General features: G+C 46.5%; 2 protein-coding genes across 3 annotated transcripts; one reads left to right on the top strand and one right to left on the bottom strand.

Moving 5' to 3' along the window:
* Positions 1 to 6,057: 6,057 nt before the first annotated feature.
* Positions 6,058 to 10,135, top strand: LOC139057576 (uncharacterized). 2 transcript variants are annotated; one of them, XM_070536032.1, is made up of 3 exons: positions 6,058 to 6,429; positions 6,653 to 6,766; positions 7,235 to 10,135. In XM_070536032.1, the coding sequence occupies exons 1-3, from the start codon at positions 6,228 to 6,230 to the stop codon at positions 8,554 to 8,556; spliced, it is 1,638 nt and encodes a 545-aa protein (XP_070392133.1). In that variant the 5' UTR covers positions 6,058 to 6,227; the 3' UTR covers positions 8,557 to 10,135. The 2 variants fall into 2 exon arrangements, with proteins under 2 accessions (XP_070392133.1, XP_070392134.1); XM_070536033.1 differs by lacking the exon at positions 6,653 to 6,766.
* Positions 8,554 to 11,404, bottom strand: LOC139057577 (uncharacterized). The gene is made up of 3 exons (XM_070536035.1): positions 10,915 to 11,404; positions 10,137 to 10,243; positions 8,554 to 9,763 (listed from the first exon to the last, which is right to left on the bottom strand). The coding sequence occupies exons 1-3, from the start codon at positions 11,241 to 11,243 to the stop codon at positions 8,643 to 8,645; spliced, it is 1,557 nt and encodes a 518-aa protein (XP_070392136.1). The 5' UTR covers positions 11,244 to 11,404; the 3' UTR covers positions 8,554 to 8,642.
* Between the last annotated feature and the right edge of the window lie 8,417 nt (positions 11,405 to 19,821).

Raw genomic sequence — 19,821 nt, 5'->3', positions numbered from 1 at the left:
TTCCATTATCGTCGTGGGTGCCACTGGTACTGTATAAATCTCTATAGAACTCCTCAGCCACTTGAACTATCTCATCCATATTAGTTATGATATTGCCGGCTTTGTCTCTTAACGCATACATCTGATTCTTGCCAATTCCTAGTTTCTTCTTCACTGTTTTTAGGCTTCCTCCGTTCCAGAGAGCATGTTCAATTCTATCCATATTATACTTCCTGATGTCAGCTGTCTTCCGCTTGTTGATTAACTTCGAAAGTTCTGCCAGTCCTATTCTAGCTGTAGGGTTAGAGGCTTTCATACATTGGCGTTTCTTGATCAGATCTTTCGCCTCCTGTGATAGTTTACTGGTATCCTGCCTAACGGAGTTGCCACCGACTTCAACTGCACACTCCTTAATGATCCCCACAAGATTGTCGTTCATTGCTTCAACACTAAGGTCCTCTTCCTGAGTTAAAGCCGAGTACCTGTTCTGTAGCTTGATCTGGAATTCCTATATTTTCCCTCTTACCGCTAACTCTTTGATCGGCTTCTTATGTACCAGTTTCTTCCGTTCCCTTCTCAGGTCTAGGCTTATTCGAGTTCTTATCATCCTGTGGTCACTGCAGCGCACCTTGCCGAGCACGTCCAAATCTTGTATGATGCCAGGGTTAGCGCAGAGTATGAAGTCTATTTCATTTCTAGTCTCGCCGTTCGGGCCCCTCCACGTCCACTTTCGCCTAACCCGCTTGCGGAAGAAGGTATTCATTATCCTCATATTATTCTGTTCCGCAAAATCTACTAATAACTCCCCCCTGATATTCCTAGTGCCTATGCCATATTCCCCCACTGCCTTGTCTCCAGCCTGCTTTTTGCCTACCTTGGCATTAAAGTCACCCATTAGTATAGTGTATTTAGTTTTCACTCTACCCATCGCCGATTCCACGTCTTCATAGAAGCTTTCGACTTCCTGGTCATCATGACTGGATGTAGGGGCGTAGACCTGTACAATCTTCATTTTGTACCTCTTATTAAGTTTCACAACAAGACCTGCCACCCTCTCGTTAATGCTATAGAATTCCTGTATGTTACCAGCTATATTCTTATTCGCAACTTTCACGGCCTATAGGGGGCGCCACCTTAAATCCAACATGGCTGTCCGAGAGATTAAGAACTAGAGCAGTCGGTGCAGTGTTGCAGTCGTCTTGCTCAGTGACATGTTGTTTCGCGTCGTCATGTTGAAATGTCTCTTCAATTTACACGCCCGCTGTCGTTAGCCTGCGTAATGGCTCATATTGGGCGAGCAGAACGCAGGATTCGAAGCCTGTTTGAAGGCGAGGAAGTCCTAAACGCTGGTCATCTTGTGTACTGCGGCATAAAAGTATGCACGTCGACGTCCGTGACTGTTGAAGGACTTTGCATACAAACTCAGCGACGCTGTTATTAAGAGAAGTGGCCATGCTTTCTAGTTGTTATTCTATTAATCTGACCTCTTTGAACGGGTACCATGAACTTTTATACGGTGCTCTCTGCAAGCTGTTACTTATAGACCACTTGAATAAGCCGCTGTGTCGAGAAAAAAAAACCTTCCAGGTGTCGCGTGACCGAAGTCCATTACATCGACGGCGGGAAAAGCAGCCCTAAAGCAGCGTTTTATGTGCGAAAATTTATTGTCTAGTTATCCCTGGCTGTGTTCACAAAGCTGGATGTTGAACACGAGAAGTAAACAAAAAAACATATCTGACCGCTTTTGCGAGCTATATATACGATAACCGTTCACCCTTGTAATTTAGTTACGGCGCTTTATGCGTGCTGTTTAAGCTAGAGTCTTGCGGTAGTTTTACAGCCTGCGTGAGTCCTACCGCGTCTTGCCTATAGAGAGATCAAGCGATACATAGCCGATATTTACCGGTCCGCGGCAATGCTCGCTTCATTCTTCCAGTTATCTTTATAAAATAATATACGCGCAGATCAGCTCAGGGTTCGCTACGCGAACACTGCACAGTAGTTTAACGTTTGTTGGACTAAGATTTGTTACCTTACGAGTGCAGTCATGCGCACCTGTGCACACGTTGCAGCTGCGCATCGAAGTGGCAGACGATGTACGAATTCCAGGTCCCTCTACGCCTCTTTCACTTTGCTTCGATGCACAAATGAGAAACTCATCTTTCTGTTCGAAAATGGTGGAATGTCAAGCCGGCGTTGCAGAGCACGAATGCATGAACAAGAACAAGAAATTTTGAAGCAGGTACAAGGCTTCACGGAGAATGTTTGCGCTCCAACGTAGCCGCAAAGGCATGAGTGGCAAGAACGCAAGCATCAATCATCCTACAACACATTTGAGTTAAGATTGCGCATTATTTCTTTCCCTGCACGTAATATAGAGCTATGCCTGCGTCTTTACGGAGGTGCGTCTATTCGCGATTTCAAGTGCTCGGAATCGTCACTCATCTGTCGTATTCCAAAAAAGTCCTCCGGCATGAAGTGCGCACTGCAAACCTTCATAGCTTCTGTGACAGCTTTGCCAATCCGCAGCTTAATAATCAATTTCTTCCTCATGGACGCAGCCGGTGGGAATGAGTGAAGGCTCACATCACCTACCGCATAACTACCACTCGGCACCCATTGCGGCACGCAGCAAATACGGTTACTCCTATGTTTGCTCATTCTGAACATGTTAAGTGTCCTTCAGGATCCCACGGGAGCTTTGAACGCGTTAAAACATCAACCTAAAGTGAAGGAAAAGCGTACTCAACACCAATACGCTACCCGAACGGGCGGCAGCCAGCGGCGAGTATAATCTTTCGATTGCTTCCGGCCGCCGCCGCACGACGGCGCCGCCGTACGTGAAAGTTGCGAATTAATCAGGAATCCGACGCCTAGTTCCCTTCTCTCTGCTAAGCCCCGGTAGCACAGGACGTGCCCGCTTATTAGCACTGTATATGCTTCTTTTGGCCCCCTGACTTCACTGAGCCCTACTATATCCCATTTACTGCCCTCTAATTGTAACGCGTCTGTCAATTTTAACGCCCCTTTTATTCGGAAAAGGTTTGCGTTAGAATTTTGCAAATGCGGTATTTCCGCAAGTACGGCCAGTACGGCAAATACGACAAATACGGCAAAAGTCTATTTCAGTTAATTTCAAAGATAGAGAGTGATTATTACGTAGAAAGATGAAGGTGAAACTTCCATGTTTTTAAATTTTGTTTTGAACAAGAAGCCCTGTGCCAGGTTGCTAGTGTTTTTCAAATTGCTATCTTTCTTTTTTTTTCTTTTCTGGCACCACTTTGTCACGGTATACGTTCTTCGCCCGTATTTACCAAAAGCGCGTATGCTGGAGTTGTTCGTAAGAGCGTTTCTAGCCAATACTGATGCTGGACATATCAGGCGGCCGACCAGTTGTAAACAGAATTCAGGAATGCAACACTTTGTGAACTGGGCTTCTCGAAACTATCTTATTTCATTTTTTAGAAAGGAATGCTTGTACACCCAGTTTTAAACACCTTTTTTAAAAGAGGTGGCCTGTTTTAAAAAAAGCTATTCAGGTCCTTCATAATGCATTTTAATCCCTCCTTGCCTTCCCATGATTACTAAGTCTGAGAAGACGGTGCAAGAATCCACGACTTCACGGTGAGCATACGTGGGAATATTAAAGAGGAATAGTATGGTATTAATTGGCTATTTCAAATAAAATGAAGAAATTAAAATGAACTTTCTAGCTATTTTTGCTGACATCTGAACGCTGTCAGTATTGGGAGAGCTATTGAGGGACAGAAGGAAAGGGTCAAGGAGAGAGGACAGACTACGAAGAAGGAAACTGTTTGCATAATGTAAAATTAAATTAAGGGGTTTTACGTGCCAAAACCACTTTCTGGTTATGAGGCACACCGTAGTGGAGGACTCCGGAAATTTCGACCACCTGGGGTTCTTTGCCATGCACCTAAATCTAAGCACCACGGTTTTTTTCGCATTTCGCCCCCACAGAAATGCGGCCGCCGTGACCGGGATTCGATCCCGCGACCTCGCGCTCAGCAGCCCAACACCACAAACACTAAGCAACCACGCCGGGTGGTTGCATAATGTATGTAAGGCAAAAAGTAAATAAAATAAAATCGGCTATGTCATCCTGAAAGCGTGGCGTCTCCACCCACCCTTTGCTTTTGCGGCTTTTCTGGCTTACAAAGCATCATCTCGAAGGAAGAGTGGAGTTTTTCCCTGGTCGTGGCCTGATGCGCAGTACACAAGCGCTATTGGCCGCTGTTTCGACGCTTTTCTTGTCAGTCATTTTGATTAGCGAACATTGCGTCTGCCTTAAAATTATATGGTTAAGTAAAGCTAGCGATCATTTTTAAAAACGTTACAAAAGGGCATTCTGACGAACCTCCCCTCCCCCCATTCCGCTTTTCTCACGGAGCACAAAGTTTCAGGAGTTGGGCTCCGATAGAGTGACATGGATGAATGGGGAAGCTTGAAGGCTGAACCCGATGATAGCGATTTCGTGTGCGACGGCGACGAGCGACGGCTTCGAGCGACGAAACGGACCGTCACTTGAACCCATCACTCGGACTTGTCGCTCGATCGCTTGGGTCCTGGAAATCTAGAATTCGTCGCTCATCGCCCGGAAATGATATGAGCGACTAGCCAATAGCGCGAAGCCGGAACTGGATGTACGTCACTCAAATACTACCTATTGTCGGACGGAATGAGCAAACAATTGAATTTTTATACGTGCAAGAGTAGGAACCTACTGCAAGACCGTCAGAAATATTTTGTGCTGCTTTTTACAGTAAAATACATCAACTTAAATTAATAAAGCATCTGTCACACTAGTTTCGGTGCGTATCTGCTGCCCTCATGCCGGCGCCACCGGGAGACGTCGCTCAAAATCGTCGCTCGCACGGAGTACGACTTGTAGGCGACGAGCGAACGCGCCAGTCATCTCCATCGCGTCGCTTGTCGCCGTCGCGCGCAAGATCGCTTGCACGGTGTATACACTTGAATGTGAAAGCAAGGCGAGGGTAGCGAATACTAGCGGCTAGTGGAGGTCCGAAGAGGGGAAAGGAAGGGGGTTGTCATGGTAGCGATCCCCTCTCCCCCGCACAGAATATTTCGGCCACGCTCATGGCGCGCTTCTACCTGATTCCGGATCGTGGTAACCATAGCTGCTGAGAGGGGATCAGCGTTAAAAATTTCAGACAGAGATAAAGATGCGACGAGCGTGTGCGTAAAACTTGGTCGCATTGTTCAGGCCTTCGTGTGGTCGAAGAGCTCATTTCTGGTAGTTGACCGAATAGACCATCGACCACGCTGTACGGAAGAAAAAAAGCATTCCGAAAATATTGCGACTTGCTTGTCTAGGATGCGCATAATAAGAACCCCTCCCCCTTTTTTTTTCTTCTTCTGTTTCTTTCCCGTGTCTTACTTTCATTATGTTAATAAACTTCGGAAGAGCTTGCTCTTAGGCTAATTTGTACACGCTGTTGAGCATGAAAACAGGGCAGAAGTATAGACAAAATATACAGAATGCTGATTTGCGCACGAGAAAGTATATCAGGGACGGGGTTACTGGGCCAGGGAAGTTAAGAAACAGCCACAAGAAACAGGGGGTAGGGTAGGCAAGTGAATGGTCTCGATGTCCACGCAGAAGCAGAAATATAGGAATGCTAGCAGCCGTCGCGCCGTTAAACCGCCAGGTGAATGTTGAAGAAGGAAGAGGATGCAAAGGAAGGAAGGAGAGGTAAGAGTGCGACAGTGACTAGCGGAAAATAATTTTAAGGAAGGGAGTGGGCTGATGAATAGGAGAAGGGGGAGGGGACGGGCATAAAATGCGTCGAGAACGAAGTTCACGGGAAATTAAGGACATAGGGGGAGAGCGTCTCGTCACTGCCTGATCGCTCATATCTCCGTAGGGCCGTGGCCTCACCTATCCCTTGTAACGCGTGCTGCTCCCTACGGAGAACCCATCATAACTAAACATCTCGCCAATTTTCGGAATAGATGGGTGTCAGGAGACACGACGCTTTGAAATTTTTCGGAGCTACTGGCCTTTATTTTACAGCGAACTACGGATGCCCTAATGGGCCTTTTTCATGGGTGCCTTGTGCGCATGCGCACCGGAAGTGCTCTGACAGCGACACTAGCGGCGAGCGCCCGAAACATTTTTGGTGACATCCGGCAAAGAACGTACGTACGGGCTCTCCGTGTTGGCCGCGCTGCTCCTTGGCAGGCAGGATCATAGCTTTTTTTTTTTTGCGATGCCACAGCGATGTGCTGCCGTAGGCTGCAGTAATGCCAGCGGAAAGCCTCCAAATGTGCGATTTTTTAGATTTCCTGCCGCGACACTTCAGGCAACGAGACGAAAGAAATGGGTGCAAGCAATACATCGCGTCAACGCCGACGGATCGCCGTGGGAACCGACAGCGAACTCCCGCGTCTGCAGCAATCACTTCGTAACAGGTAAAGAAACAGTGACTTGATATTCCTTATTACTTGATGAACAGCGTGTCTGTTGAGCGCATAAGTGTAACTTCGAGCCCTTTCCGAGCGGGACCGTGGCAGGTCGGCGATCGTGCATTTGTTTAGTACGCAGTTTCGGTTGTGTTAGCGCAGTGTGTCCTGTGTCGTACTCGCGTTAATAACAGAAACACTCAAGCTGTTTAACCGTCACATTTTATTTCAGGAGCGCCCTCCCGCTTTATGCCCCACCCGGACTACGTACCATCGGTTTTCAAGCACACGCCAATGAGATGCCCTGTGTCAATCGCTCGCTTTGACAGAGTGAAGAAACGGCAAGGTATAGGCTGTGTGTGACGCTGTTTGAGATTCGTCAACTGTCAGCATTTACGACCTTGCAGTAATCTTTCTTCATTTTGTATTCGGCACTTGATATTATTTTTCATTATCATGAAATCGCCCGTGTAATGCTGAATACGCCGGCTGTCGTGCGATTGCCGATGCTAAGCAGCATCGTGCAGTACTTGCGAGTGAAGCTTCTTGAATAGCGAATGTTGATTGCTCTTTCTGCCGCAATATAACTCGCGCTTTCGTCTTGCGCGAGTCAGTTACGGTATCGGCGGCAAGATGCTCCCTTCTCCAAACACCAACCAATTTTTAATGAGTCTTTATCTAGCAAAGGGAGATTAAGTGGTCACTTATTTATGAGTAGTACAGAGTTTTTATATTTGATGTTGCGCCTATCTTATTAGTCTTAAATAGCACATTGTTACACTGTCGCGAAATATATTTTAATGTTATTTATCAGCTTCAAGACTGGCAAATGCAAGTGGCCAAGCCAGCAGCGGTGCAACCACATCAGCTGTTGGACAGAGGACTCCACCGAGTATAGCAGCAGGCCAAAATAGGACACCACAGGATTGTCAACCAGTTGCCGGGGCATCTACTCCACCTCTTGGTCAAGGAACACCATTAAGCAGAGCAGCAAGTGCAATGTCATTAGGCTCTACGACCTGTGAAGATGGTGCAGTATTGCGTAGTGTACCAGCTGAACACGAAAAGAGCTGCCAGACGGATAATTTCTCTCTAGAGCGTATTATGCTGCTTGAAAGCCAATTAAGTGCAGAAAGAAAGAAGGTGCAAAAGCTAGAAGTACAGCTAAAAGCTGCTGAGGAACAGACAATACAGTGGAAAGCACATTACTACGAGCTGAAGGCTACAACACTGTGCCTCGATAACATGCAAGGTACTGAGCATATGTTGTATTACACAGGATTGCCTTCTGTGCAAGTGTTTTACGATATACTAAATTTAGTTTTGAACAATAACCCTCGGTTTGCAATAGACATAAAGAGCAGGTCACTCACTGCTGCCGAGCAGATGTATGCAGTACTGGTTCGCTTAAGGACAGGTATGGCCACACGAGAGATTGCTCGCAATTTTTTAATTTCAATGCCCTCATTCAGTCGTATATTTTCAGAATGGGTACTTATATTGCAGAAGGTTCTCACTGAAATAACCAGCTTCCCCACACTTCCTGAAGTACAACAGCACATGCCACTTCATTTTAGACGGTACCCAAACACACGTATAATACTTGACACAACAGAAATTCGTATACAAAAGCCCTCAAGCTTAACTGCCCAAAGACGAACTTTCTCCCACTACAAGTTCGCAAACACAATGAAATGTGTTGTAGGTGCAACACCTGACTGCTATGTTAGCTTTGTGTCGCCATTATATGGGGGAAGTACCAGTGACAGAGCTATTGTGCAACAGTCTGGAGTACTTGATCTATTCGAATCAGGAGATGGCATCATGGTTGACAAGGGATTCAAGGTAGATGACCTTCTGCCACGTGGTGTTGTCCTTCATATGCCTCCATTTCGTATTCCTGGAGAAGCGCAGATGAGTGCCAAGGATGTTGAAGCCACAAAGCATGTTGCAAGTGCACGGGTGCACATTGAAAGGGTCATAAGAAGAATCAAGGAGTTCCATTTATTGGACAGACCCTTACCTATAAACATGTTAGACATAGCAGATGCAATTTTCACAACATGTGCATTTCTCTCAAACTTTAGGCGACCACTAATAAATAATGGGAAGGAAGTGGAGACAGACACCATGTAATAGAACACGAAAGCATGCGGTATATTTATTCGGAGCACCTAAAAGGTGTCATCATGCACTAAAGTTTTATGATGCAAAGGAACGCACTATGTGCGTGTCAGCCTTCTGATAGTCATCTTCAGATGGTCCTCATCACAATGGTCAACTAGATAAAACCCCACAGCATACTTCTTGAAGGACACGTAGCCTGCACCTGTAGTGTAAAGAAATCCAAGGCGTCGGATACGTCGTGTCATGAGTTCTGGAATAATAGCAGCCTTATAGAAGTACACCAGGCCCTGAAGTATGTCTTTCCAAATTTCTGCGTCAAAATATATACGTTCCACTGATATGCAGTCTTGCAGGTCAGCATGGTCTGTGAAGACTACAAAGTCGCACCATGGCTTCTTCGCGACTCCCATCTGTCCTTGTACTTGGTAGTAATAATAATGGTCTTTCTTCAGGGTGACCTCACCATTAGTTACTGCCAAGTAAAAACCTTTGTCAGCGCAGGCGTCGACAACTCTTTGGCCAGCTTTCGAAGCGGGGCACTTCACTTCTAGAAGGCCATCCTCACTGCCATCTCTCACAAGGCGATCGGGCGATGCGGCGATGAAAGAATGCAATTCATGAATATGCAATCCTGTTTCCAGGACATCTATATTTTTGTCATATAGCTGCATGAATTCTAGATATTTTTGAACTGCTTTTGCTTCATTTTGTATTCCGTAGAGCCTGGGGTCACCACTCTTCATTATTTCTTTGCGAGGATAAAGTATTTCTTTAACAAGCCCTTCTGGCTTCAGGCAGTGCAGTATTCTGCGGAACTTTGAAGCAGTTAGCTTCCCGGTTCTTTCTGCGAACCATAGAGGGTTCTTATCCTGGCCTACAGTCTTTGCACAGATATCTGCCCTCTCGGTAGCTGTGAGCGACACCTGCTCCTTGAAATATTCATCGATCAATGTGAGGCACTTCTGCGAATTCATGTCCTCTGTGTCGTTGATGGGGCTCGCATTTTTCACTGGTGCTGGCCTCTCTGTGTAACGGTTCCACACCAGCTCAGGTGCATGTGTTGCAATCGCACTCCTGAACTTCAACAGCCCAGCCTGCCCAGCTGTTCTCAAATGAGGAGGAAGTTGTCGCTTAGCCTTAACGGGCACCGTCTTGTTAATCACATGTTTCTTAAAGGTGATGTCCACCAAGGGTTTGGTCAGCAAATGGTTTTGTCCTGAAAATAACAAAATGCGGGGACTTGTATACAGTTCATACACATGTTTTATAAAGCTTACTGGCCAAGATCTATTTTGACATTTGATTACACATGCGGTTATTTTGCACTAATGATGGACACTGCAAACTCCTGTGAATCCGATCAGCATGCTAGCTCACCTCTTTTCAAATACAGTGTTTCTCTATCAGCATGCTTACATTCTACATTAAGGTACCATTACAAGGAAGAGTGTAGATACCAGACCAAAGCTCCTTTTGAAGTCATTTGTCACATCGTCTTGTGTTCTACCACATACGTCCCTCCTTATTCTGTTCGCTGCATTTTACCTGATTAACTTGAACTGTGTTCTGAATAAAAACATTCACCTTACCTTGTGTTGGTGCCATCCATCTGCACGGGACACTCGTACAAGACGGCCTCTGGATACTTCGTATGGCAAACAGCAATGCAGCTATATGCTGGCACCTTTGGCTTTGACTAGGAAAATCAGAAGAAAAAAGTATTCACATTTAGATGCCTGTTAAATGCTCCTGTGAGTGGGCAAAACAAACGGAAAGAGAAAGCTAATGTTCGTTACAGAATATATATTTAAGAGAGCACGTTGTTGGGCGAGTCGGTCGTACATACTTAATACTTTAAATATATATTTAAGAAACGCGGACTCGCTGCACTACATTGAAGTGCGAGCGTACATTGATTTTCATTCTTTTTCTTTTCTAGCTGCACGGGCAAGGTTCTCGAAGGCGCTGTTATCCGTGCATGATATAGATAGCTTAAACGGTTTATGCACGGTCGGGTTGTTTTTTTTGTGTGTGTGTAAATACGGTAGAACATCAAATAATCGCCAGAACTATTCGCCGCGAACTACTCTTCGCAAGGTCATATAGGCCCGAACCAGTGACATGTGAATGCTTTTACGGCACGCATCGCCCACAGCCTGTGGCTCGACTCACTTTGTAAACGAAAAATGAATGTTTCCCGACAGCGAGCCGTAGCGGTGCCTGCACGTAGAGACGGTGAAAGCGCTGCCACCTCGCGAACGCACCGTTGTTAGGACACCGTTTTCTACATCGTCGTTCAGTGTTATATCATAAGGGCGGACAGCAAATTCGTGCACAGCATTTCACGTCTCTAAAAAATGTACTTACCCAGCAACGCAATCGCAGTATGCTTGGACGACGGCCCCTGCTCCGCCTTTAGCAAGCGCTACGACTTGCTTGTAGTGGCCAGCTTTCATCGAGCACAAACATATGCTGCGCAACACAAGTTCGGTCCCTGTTGGTTGTCCGCACATCAAATACTCGATCCGGCGAATGTACCTTTCCTCTTTGAACATCCAGCCTTTATGCAACTGCCGGTGCGACTCGCCGAAATGGCTGTCGATCATGTTGTCAGTCACTGGCGGCACCAACTCCAAATCGCAGCTCCACTGACCGCCGGAGTCGTGAAGTTTCTTGAAGTCTTCAATAGAAAACATGTCGAAGAAAGCTTCGCAAGAGTCGACAGGCGGTTGCGAAAATCAGCGGTGACGATGCAAGCGTACTGTGTAAACTTTAAACAGCAGCAGTCACAGCACAACGCAAAGCAACAAAGAGTGTCATGCCGCCGCGTCAACCGAGAGCCACCGTATTTGCTTTCGGCTCTCGCCGCTAGAGGCGCTCTCCCATCGTGAAAAAGGTCAATTGTTACTTTCAGCGGCCTCAAGGCAGACGTATCTGATTATATTGCCTTCTAAACACAAAATACTATGAAAAATGCTATATCATGAGAAGCCAACAATCACTGACACCAAGGACAACATAGTGGAATTACTTGTGCTTAACAAATGTAATGAAGAAACGATAAATTAATGGAAGTTAAGGTGAATGAAAAAACAACTTGCCGCAGGTGAGAACCGAACCCACAACCTTCGCATTTCGCGTGCGATGCTCTACCAATTGAGCTACCGCGGCGCTGTTTCCCCATCCACTTTCTTGGGTATGTATGTGTACTAGTAAAACCCTGGGAGTGTTAGCCAGCGCCATCACTCACAGACCTTGGCAGCGGACGTGGAACGTCCTTGTTGCCGCAGGCGTCACGAGAACGTGATCTTTTTGGGTGAAGGCAACTGGTCAATAAACCCACATATGCTACCTGAAGGCATCAATGTTGCCGGATTCGTTGATGTTCTATCTACAACTAGCAACATTAAATTTTGGGGGATGTCAGTTTCTCGTGATGTCATTTCTTAGTCGCTCCAACTACTGTTTGACAATCTTTGATTGAGAATTTGATAAATAAAGAACTGTGCGGTGAGGGACGCCATTTCACCGCTTCTGAGTGTTCTATTTGAGGTGAGAAGGGGACTTTAACGAAGTCCAACATGTTCGTTTTTCTGTGCGCATCATAAAAAGACTGTTAATGTTGTCTGAATAAAATACCTTGATGTGATGACGGGGCTTAGCAGACAATGTCCAACTCTTTCAACTTGGGACCATTCTTTTGTTAAAGGGCTGCATGGGTTCTTTGCGCGTGAAGATGAGCCTGCTGAAGGAGCAGCTCGAAAGGCGGTGCGGTGAAACGGGAGTCATCTGCTCGAAGTTCACTTCAGATACAGAGGGAGTCATCTGAGTGTCGTTGCTGACTCCCCCTCTATCTGGTGGTGCCATCTGTCGACCCTCTATGCATAATAACTCTACAAAAAATTAAGAAAAAAGCTACAGATGCGGCTAATACACATTTATTTATCTCTGATAAAATGTATAACAAATGGAACAAAGAGTGAACTGCGCTGAGACTTTGTTAAAGCTGAAATTGCCACATTAACAAGTAAACAAATAAAATCTAGGGATTTTTCTTTAATCTAGGGATTTCTGGGGGTTCATTTTAGGGATAAAACGTTGACCCGAGTTGGCATCACTGCATTCTATGCAAACAACTTCGAGCACTTCACGGCAGGCAGTGAACTTTATTAAGGTCCTGAGGAGCGACTCCGAAACCCCCTGAGGGGCCGCCGCGAGCCGTTCCGACGTTGGGAGGGGCAGGCCGTGCCTGACCGCCTCCTCCCACTCTTCTTCCGTGGTAAGATGACCGTGGTTCCGTAACGAGGGACACCGCCAGAGCATGTGTTCTAAAGTTCAGAATGGATCTCCGCAATCCGGACACCTGCCTCGCACGGACGCGGCGTTAGGTTGCCCCTGTGATCCACCACGGCCGCCGCGAACCGGTCGGACGAAGCGTATTGGGCGACGTCGACGAACGCGACCGATCGTGGATCGTCGGCGACGGATCCGAGAAGTGCGGCCGCTCGGGCCCGGCGTGTGCCTACATTGCGTTGCGGGTGCACGTTGCGCGGGAACGGCGAGACCGTGACGGCCTCCCGCGACCACGCGTCGAGCACGCACCGCCTTTCCCTGACGGGTTAAAGTCCAGCGCCTCCAGGATCCGCCTCCCCGCAGGCGAGGAAGCGAGCCTGACAACCTGGACTAACTTCTTTGACCCAACCTCATCGAAGGTGTTGTGGACCCCCAGCTGCATGAGCTTCTCGATGCTGGCGCCTATGGGGATGCCAAGCACTTCACGGACCGCGGTATTTTATTCCAGTACTGTCCACAACACCACGTGAATTTCACGATGTCAGCAACTTCCGTGCAGTAATGGAATACATTGATTGCACACATACGGATCGAACGACCGGAATGGGTACTTGTCCACGAATGTATAATCTTTTGCGTATGCACAACACCTATGACGATTATAATAAAGAAAGAAAGTTCACTCTAATGGAAGGGGAACGGTAAACACGTTAAAAAAGGCACGGCACATGTTCCTGCTTGTGTAGCACCAGATAATGAATATTCTACTGAATTAAGAAAAAGAAGCAGCGGGTAATTGCTCGCTTAGAAGACCGATAAACATGCAGTTCGATTAAATTTGAGAAATAATGATATTGAAGCTTCCAAGACTTTAGAAGAAAAGAAAAAGAAAATTAAGACTGAATCATCGCGACGGAATATATCACAAGTCGCTATAGGCGTCGAAGACCCTAGCTATAACGAAATTATTTTTGAAGAGCTCCGATAGTGTCCATGCAACAATGGTTGCTTGCGTACTGTCAAATGCTCATATGCTGCGGCATAAAGCTCACGGCACGGTGCGAAAACGTGCTCGGAGCGAAAGCGAAACATTGCGCGAAGACATGCATGCAGACGCGAAGTCGGTCACCGCGAACCCGTGCGATCGCTGCATTGCAGCTTCATTCTGTTATGCTACATTTAGTTACACAGACAGCTATCCCTCTATAAGAACATATTTCACATAGTTTTCTCAGCGATTGCTTACGTTTCACGCAAACCGGTTCGGTGGAATCGATTGCGGCGACCGCTCGCAGTGTCCCAGCTTACTGTATGTAGTAGGCAAAGAGATAGCGCTTGTAAACCATGGTTACAGTTATGCATGGTAGGGACGCGCCAGCCACTTATAATGAACTTCTTAAACACTTCTATCTCTCGTGGCGACGATACCCTCCTCCTCACCCCAAGCTCACTAGGCCTCTGGCACTGACATTCAGACTGTTGCAGACAGAAACCTATCCCAACCTGTCCACGTTACATGCGATATATCCGGAGATTTACACTGATGACGCGTGCCCTGCTTGCGGGGATAGATCAACACTTTCGCACATGCTCTGGGGATGTATCTCTATAGCAAGCCCTGACCGCAGCTCAGCTAGGAGGGAGGCGGCCCTCCGCAACCCACTCCTGGCTGAGCAACGTTGGGCTGTCCAGCAGGCCCACGATGCGGCTGGCAGGCTAGGCCTGTCGGTCCCGTCGTGGGAGCGGCCCGCGACGTGCTAATATGCGTTCTGCATTACTGTAAAATAAAAGTTAATCAATCAATCAATCAATCAATATAAACCATTCTGTGCTTTCTGTTTGTCCAACATGATTATGTTAAAGGTAAAATACTGCCATTTCGAGAGTACTTGCAAAATTGTTCAGGAGGGCTGCCGCGTAGTATGTTTCATCATCATCATCATCATCAGCCTGGTTGCGCCCACTGCAGGACAAAGGCCTCTCCCATGCTTCTCCAACAACCCCGGTCATGTACTAATTGTGGCCATGCCGTGCCTGCAAACTTCTTAATCTCATCCGCCCACCTAACTTTCTGCCGCCCCCTGCTACGCTTCCCTTCCCTTGGGATCCAGTCCGTAACCCTTAATGACCATCGGTTATCTTCCCTCCTCATTACATGTCCTGCCCATGCCCATTTCTTTTTCTTTATTTCAACTAAGATGTCATTAACTCGCGTTTGTTCCCTCACCCAATCTGCTCTTTTCTTATCCCTTAACGTTACACCGATCATTCTTCTTTCCATAGCTCGTTGTGTCGTCCTCAATTTGAGTAGAACCCTTTTCGTAAGCCTCCAGGCTTCTGCCCCGTAGGTGAGTACTGGTAAGACACAGCTATTATATACTTTTCTCTTGAGGGATAATGGCAACCTGCTGTTCATGATTTGGGAATGCCTGCCAAACGCACCCCAGCCCATTCTTATTCTTCTGATTATTTCCGTCTCATGATCCGGATCCGCCATCACTACCTGCCCTAAGTAGATGTATTCCCTTACGACTTCCAGTGCCTCGCTGCCTATTGTAAATTGCTGTTCTCTCCCGAGACTGTTAAGCATTACTTTAGTTTTCTGCAGATTAATTTTTAGACCCACTTTACTGCTTTGCCTCTCCAGGTCAGTGAGCATGCATTGCAATTGGTCCCCTGAGTTACTAAGCAAGGCAATATCATCAGCGAATAGTATGTTTATTTAACCTTTATTTAACGCCGACGCATGTGAGGCGCTTCCGACAGATGGCGACTCCGTAAGTCGTCCTCGCCCCCAATACCGACATCTTTATAGTGACGGCCCCGTAGGTGTAGTGTTGTTAAAGCGACGGGCCCCGTCACCGTAGTGTGGATGTTAAAGTACCGGGCCCCGTCACTGTAGTGCAGATGTTAAAGTACCGGGCCCCGTCACTGTAGTCACTACCAAGCCGGAAAGGCTTCAAAAAAATGCCATCACCTTTTGCGCCTCCAATCAGATCGCTGGAGCAGAGGGGCGCGAGCTTTGAACTTGCACTGCTACGAGCCGCTGGTAGCAACGTGGCTGGTAGAGTGTGCTGCCGTCGCACGTAAGAACAAAGCCTATGAAACTTCTGCAACAGTTTTACTGGAGCAGACGCGCTTCTGTGCTTTTCCATCGCATGTTGAAGAAGACGACGAAGACCCGCGCCCTGATTACTTGAGTGTGTCTGCTGCTGACTGACACTCACACTCATAAACCTTATAAGCACAACTTTCAAGCTTACACACCACGCTCCAAAGTCAGCTTGTCTCGCGAACACAGTGTTGCGCGAGAAAGACACGGGCCAAAAACCTTATCTCACTTTTCAGAGGCCGAGAGGAGCAACGAGAGCTTCAAGAGCGCGGTTGCTATGGCAACGTTGACATTTGGGCTGTCAGTCCCAGTGCTCCTTTGCGAAAAATAACACGCGACTTCCGCCACACTTTCTTCTACACGTCCGTGCTGGCCGGGGCCTCTCTCTGATCACAGTGGGGCCTCTCCTACGCTTTCCTTCCTCCATGCGATCAGCAGTCCACGTTCGAAAACTTTTCGTTTGATTTTTTTTTCAGGTATATGCCCAAAACAAGAAAAATACTCTGACAACAAAAGGCATTTAAAAGCATGGCTTTTGAGATTACAAAAGAAAAAAATAGGTACAGCGAATCTCAAAAACGGTTGTAAATGTAGTGTCCATATTATTTCTGCCGCGTCAGATCTCTGAGGGTAACAAAACCTAACCTGAAAGGCCATGTTTTTACTCACTATAAACAGTGAAAATGATTGCGTCGCATACACACACGCACACAACTACGTCATTGTCACCGCGGCAGACATGACGTTTCTGTGTGTTCGTGTGCGTGTGAGCGTGGTGACGCGTTAAAGAAGCGCATTGTGGATTACAGCCTCCGAGATTGCCAAACGTGGCTTCAGTGCTCCACAGCGATCTAACATCTAGCGTCGCGCGTGGATGTGGCGCGGACTACGGAGTCTAATGTCTCGGAGGCAAACTAATAGCATCGCATCTCCGCCTCTACGTGGCAGCACTTACACGACTCCTGAAAAGCGGGAACATTCAAAGTGAAGGACAAAATGACAATAACGTCACATGAACAGATCAGTTATCCCTACGTTCATCGCACACTGCTAATAGGGGTTCTCACATTTTACGTACTTTCCTTTCTCTAGTGCCGGCTCACTTAAAATTAATAAGATTATTTTTGGTGCCAGGGCATGGGCCATTTTTTTATGTATGAAACGGCAGATAGCCTGGTGAAAGCGCCCTTTTTAGCAGTTGTATTCTCCGGATACTTCTAGCTAGCTTGCATCAGCTTACATAACTGCAGTTAGATTCAAGAAACATAGAATGATGCTTGATCTTTTTTAAATGTCCCAGTAGAAGTCATTCTGCAGAGAATTGACAGCCGAAATTTCTTTCACTATATATATATATATTGAAGCCACTTGCCATTAGGTTGACGGACATCTTCATTTTTAAGTTTCATCGGCCCAAGTCTAGTCGGGCTCCCTCCCCACAGTGTTCATTTTGTAGAGATGAAGTAGAGATTTTTTTTCCCCGTTGCCGTTTCGGATCTATAAGAAAAGGAAACATTTTACAAGTAAAATTTACAAAGACAATGAAGTGAATTTTTGAATTCATGACATCCTTTCTCTGGGAGCTTCCCCTTCCGGACTCTGCTACAGGGCTGCTTGTTGAGTCGTTGAATAATTTCTAATTGTTTCAGGGAAGTTTCTGTTCGCTAAGTTTTTAGTACTTGTTGTTATTTTTCATTCTTTGAATTATTCCTCAAAAGTTTCTATTGTTTTCGTTATGCCTTCTGCTTCCATCCAAATCTTCGCAAACCCATCTTAGTTGGTTCGAGTCGTTTGTAGAGAGATAACAAACAAACTAGCAAGCAAGCAAGTAAGCAAGCCAGAAAGAAAGCAAAAGTATCAGACAAACAAATTCTTAACAGAGTGGAATAAGATGTATACACGTCAAAATATTTTAAATGTTTGCCATCGCCCTAATGCATTATACATAGACGTATAACGAAGAAGTTGTGGCTTCCGAGTCGCTCGTGACCAGCCTATATCATGAGAATTTTTTCATGCATGGTTTTCTTCTGATTACTTTTTCCCCCCCACACAAATTTTACTTTTTAAGCTCCAACGTTCAGATTGTTAACTGCATTGTTTTATACACCTAATTTAGCCATCCGATTCATGGCCCGCGATCCATGGCCCCACTGTGGGTATGCGCCATAGCCACTCAGGAGAACAACAACAACAACAACAACAACAGCTGGAGTTCGCGAAAAGAATTGGAGACTACGCTTTGCTTAGTGTTCTGTGTCACGAAAATATAGCATTTCATTCTCGTGATATGCTAAATTGCCACTGTTGAGTTTTTTAAACGTCACATCACGTAGACCCACGAAGGTGACGGGCACCAAGAAAAAAAAGAAGAAACAGAAGAAGAAGAAGGACAAAGCATTACATCCAAACACAAATATTTGCGACACCCGATGTAACGAAACCTTGTTCTGATATTTTCGAATACACCCATGCCTTCTATTGGTATCGTTGTGTAGAGAATAGAAGCCACCATCGGGGATGTCCGGCGTGTAGAGATGGCGCGCTTGTAGCGCTACGCGTGACGCAATCGGAGCTAAATTTAACCTCTCGCTCGACCTCCGGAGAAGCATATAGCTCAGCAGTACGTTTATTGATTCGAGCGCTTGAGAGAGCGATTACTCAGTGATACTAGGTATAATTAGCCAAACTCAAACCAGTGCTGGCCAGGAGTTTATTAGGCCTGACAGGTACGCATTTCGTTTTTTTTTTTTTTCAGAAATGTAACGCTTGCTTGTCGACACGCAGGGTCCAGAAATGGCACGGAAAGAGTCAGAAAGCAAGACAGAGTGATATCCAACCCGTTGACCACGGCGGAACGCGTCCGTGCCCGCAGGGAGCGCAAGTGCAAGAGCCCCAACTATTTGCGAGCGCAGCGGGCTCGATCGATGCAGAGCAGTCTCGGGAGCCACCAGTAGGGGGGAGTCACTTCTTTACCCTAGTGCCCAAACACCCTCTCGCCAAACGAACAGGCCCACAATGAATAGGGAGCGAGTACGATTGCAAGACTAAACCGTGAAGCCCCAAGTGTAACATGAGTTAGGCAAGTGAGCTTTCAGATTCGTCAATTATACGTAACTAGTGTGCTTGGTTATGTCCTTTCCGAACCCTGGTGCCCGTACGCCTTCTGTCGCGCGCACAAGACGGTTCCCGTATCCCACTGTGGCTGCGTCCCCGATGCAGCCTACCCGATTTTTTTTCTTTTTCTTTGAGACAGAAACCAGCGTTCATATATTAAAAGCGGGACAGTATCTTCTTTTTTTTTCACATCTAGGTGAAGAGCGTGACGACGAGACGCGGAAAGACCGACAGGACAATCTTTTCATTTGTTTTGTTGCCCAATAGACAAACCTATATATATGATGCACGTCATCATCAGCCTATTTCGTGCCCACTGCAGGACGAACGCCTCTCCCTGCGACCACCCCTGTCCTGCGCCAACCGATTCCAACTATATTCTTAATTTCATCACCCCACCTAATCTTCTGCCGTCCTCCACTGCGCTTCCCTTCTCTTGGCACCCACTTTGTAACCCTAATGGTCCACAAGTTATCTAACCTACGCATTCATGACCTGCCCAGCTCTATTTTTTTCTCTTAACGACAATTAGAATATTGGTTGCCCCCGTTTGCTCGCTGATCCATATCGCTCTCTTCCTGTCTCTTAACGTTACGCCTAACATTCTTCGTTCTATCGCTCATTGCGCGGTCCTTAACTTGTTCCCGAGCTCCTTTGTCAATCTCCAGGTTTCTGCCGCATATGTTAGTACTGGTGGAATGCGCTAACTTTACACCTTTCTTTTCAATGATAACGGTAAGCTTCAAGTCAGG

The sequence above is a fragment of the Dermacentor albipictus genome, chromosome 3 (assembly GCF_038994185.2).
Source record: "Dermacentor albipictus isolate Rhodes 1998 colony chromosome 3, USDA_Dalb.pri_finalv2, whole genome shotgun sequence".
Classification (NCBI taxonomy): Eukaryota; Metazoa; Arthropoda; class Arachnida; order Ixodida; family Ixodidae; genus Dermacentor; species Dermacentor albipictus.
The sequence above is the reverse complement of the archived record's forward strand: the minus strand, read 5'-3'. Positions and strand labels throughout refer to the sequence as shown.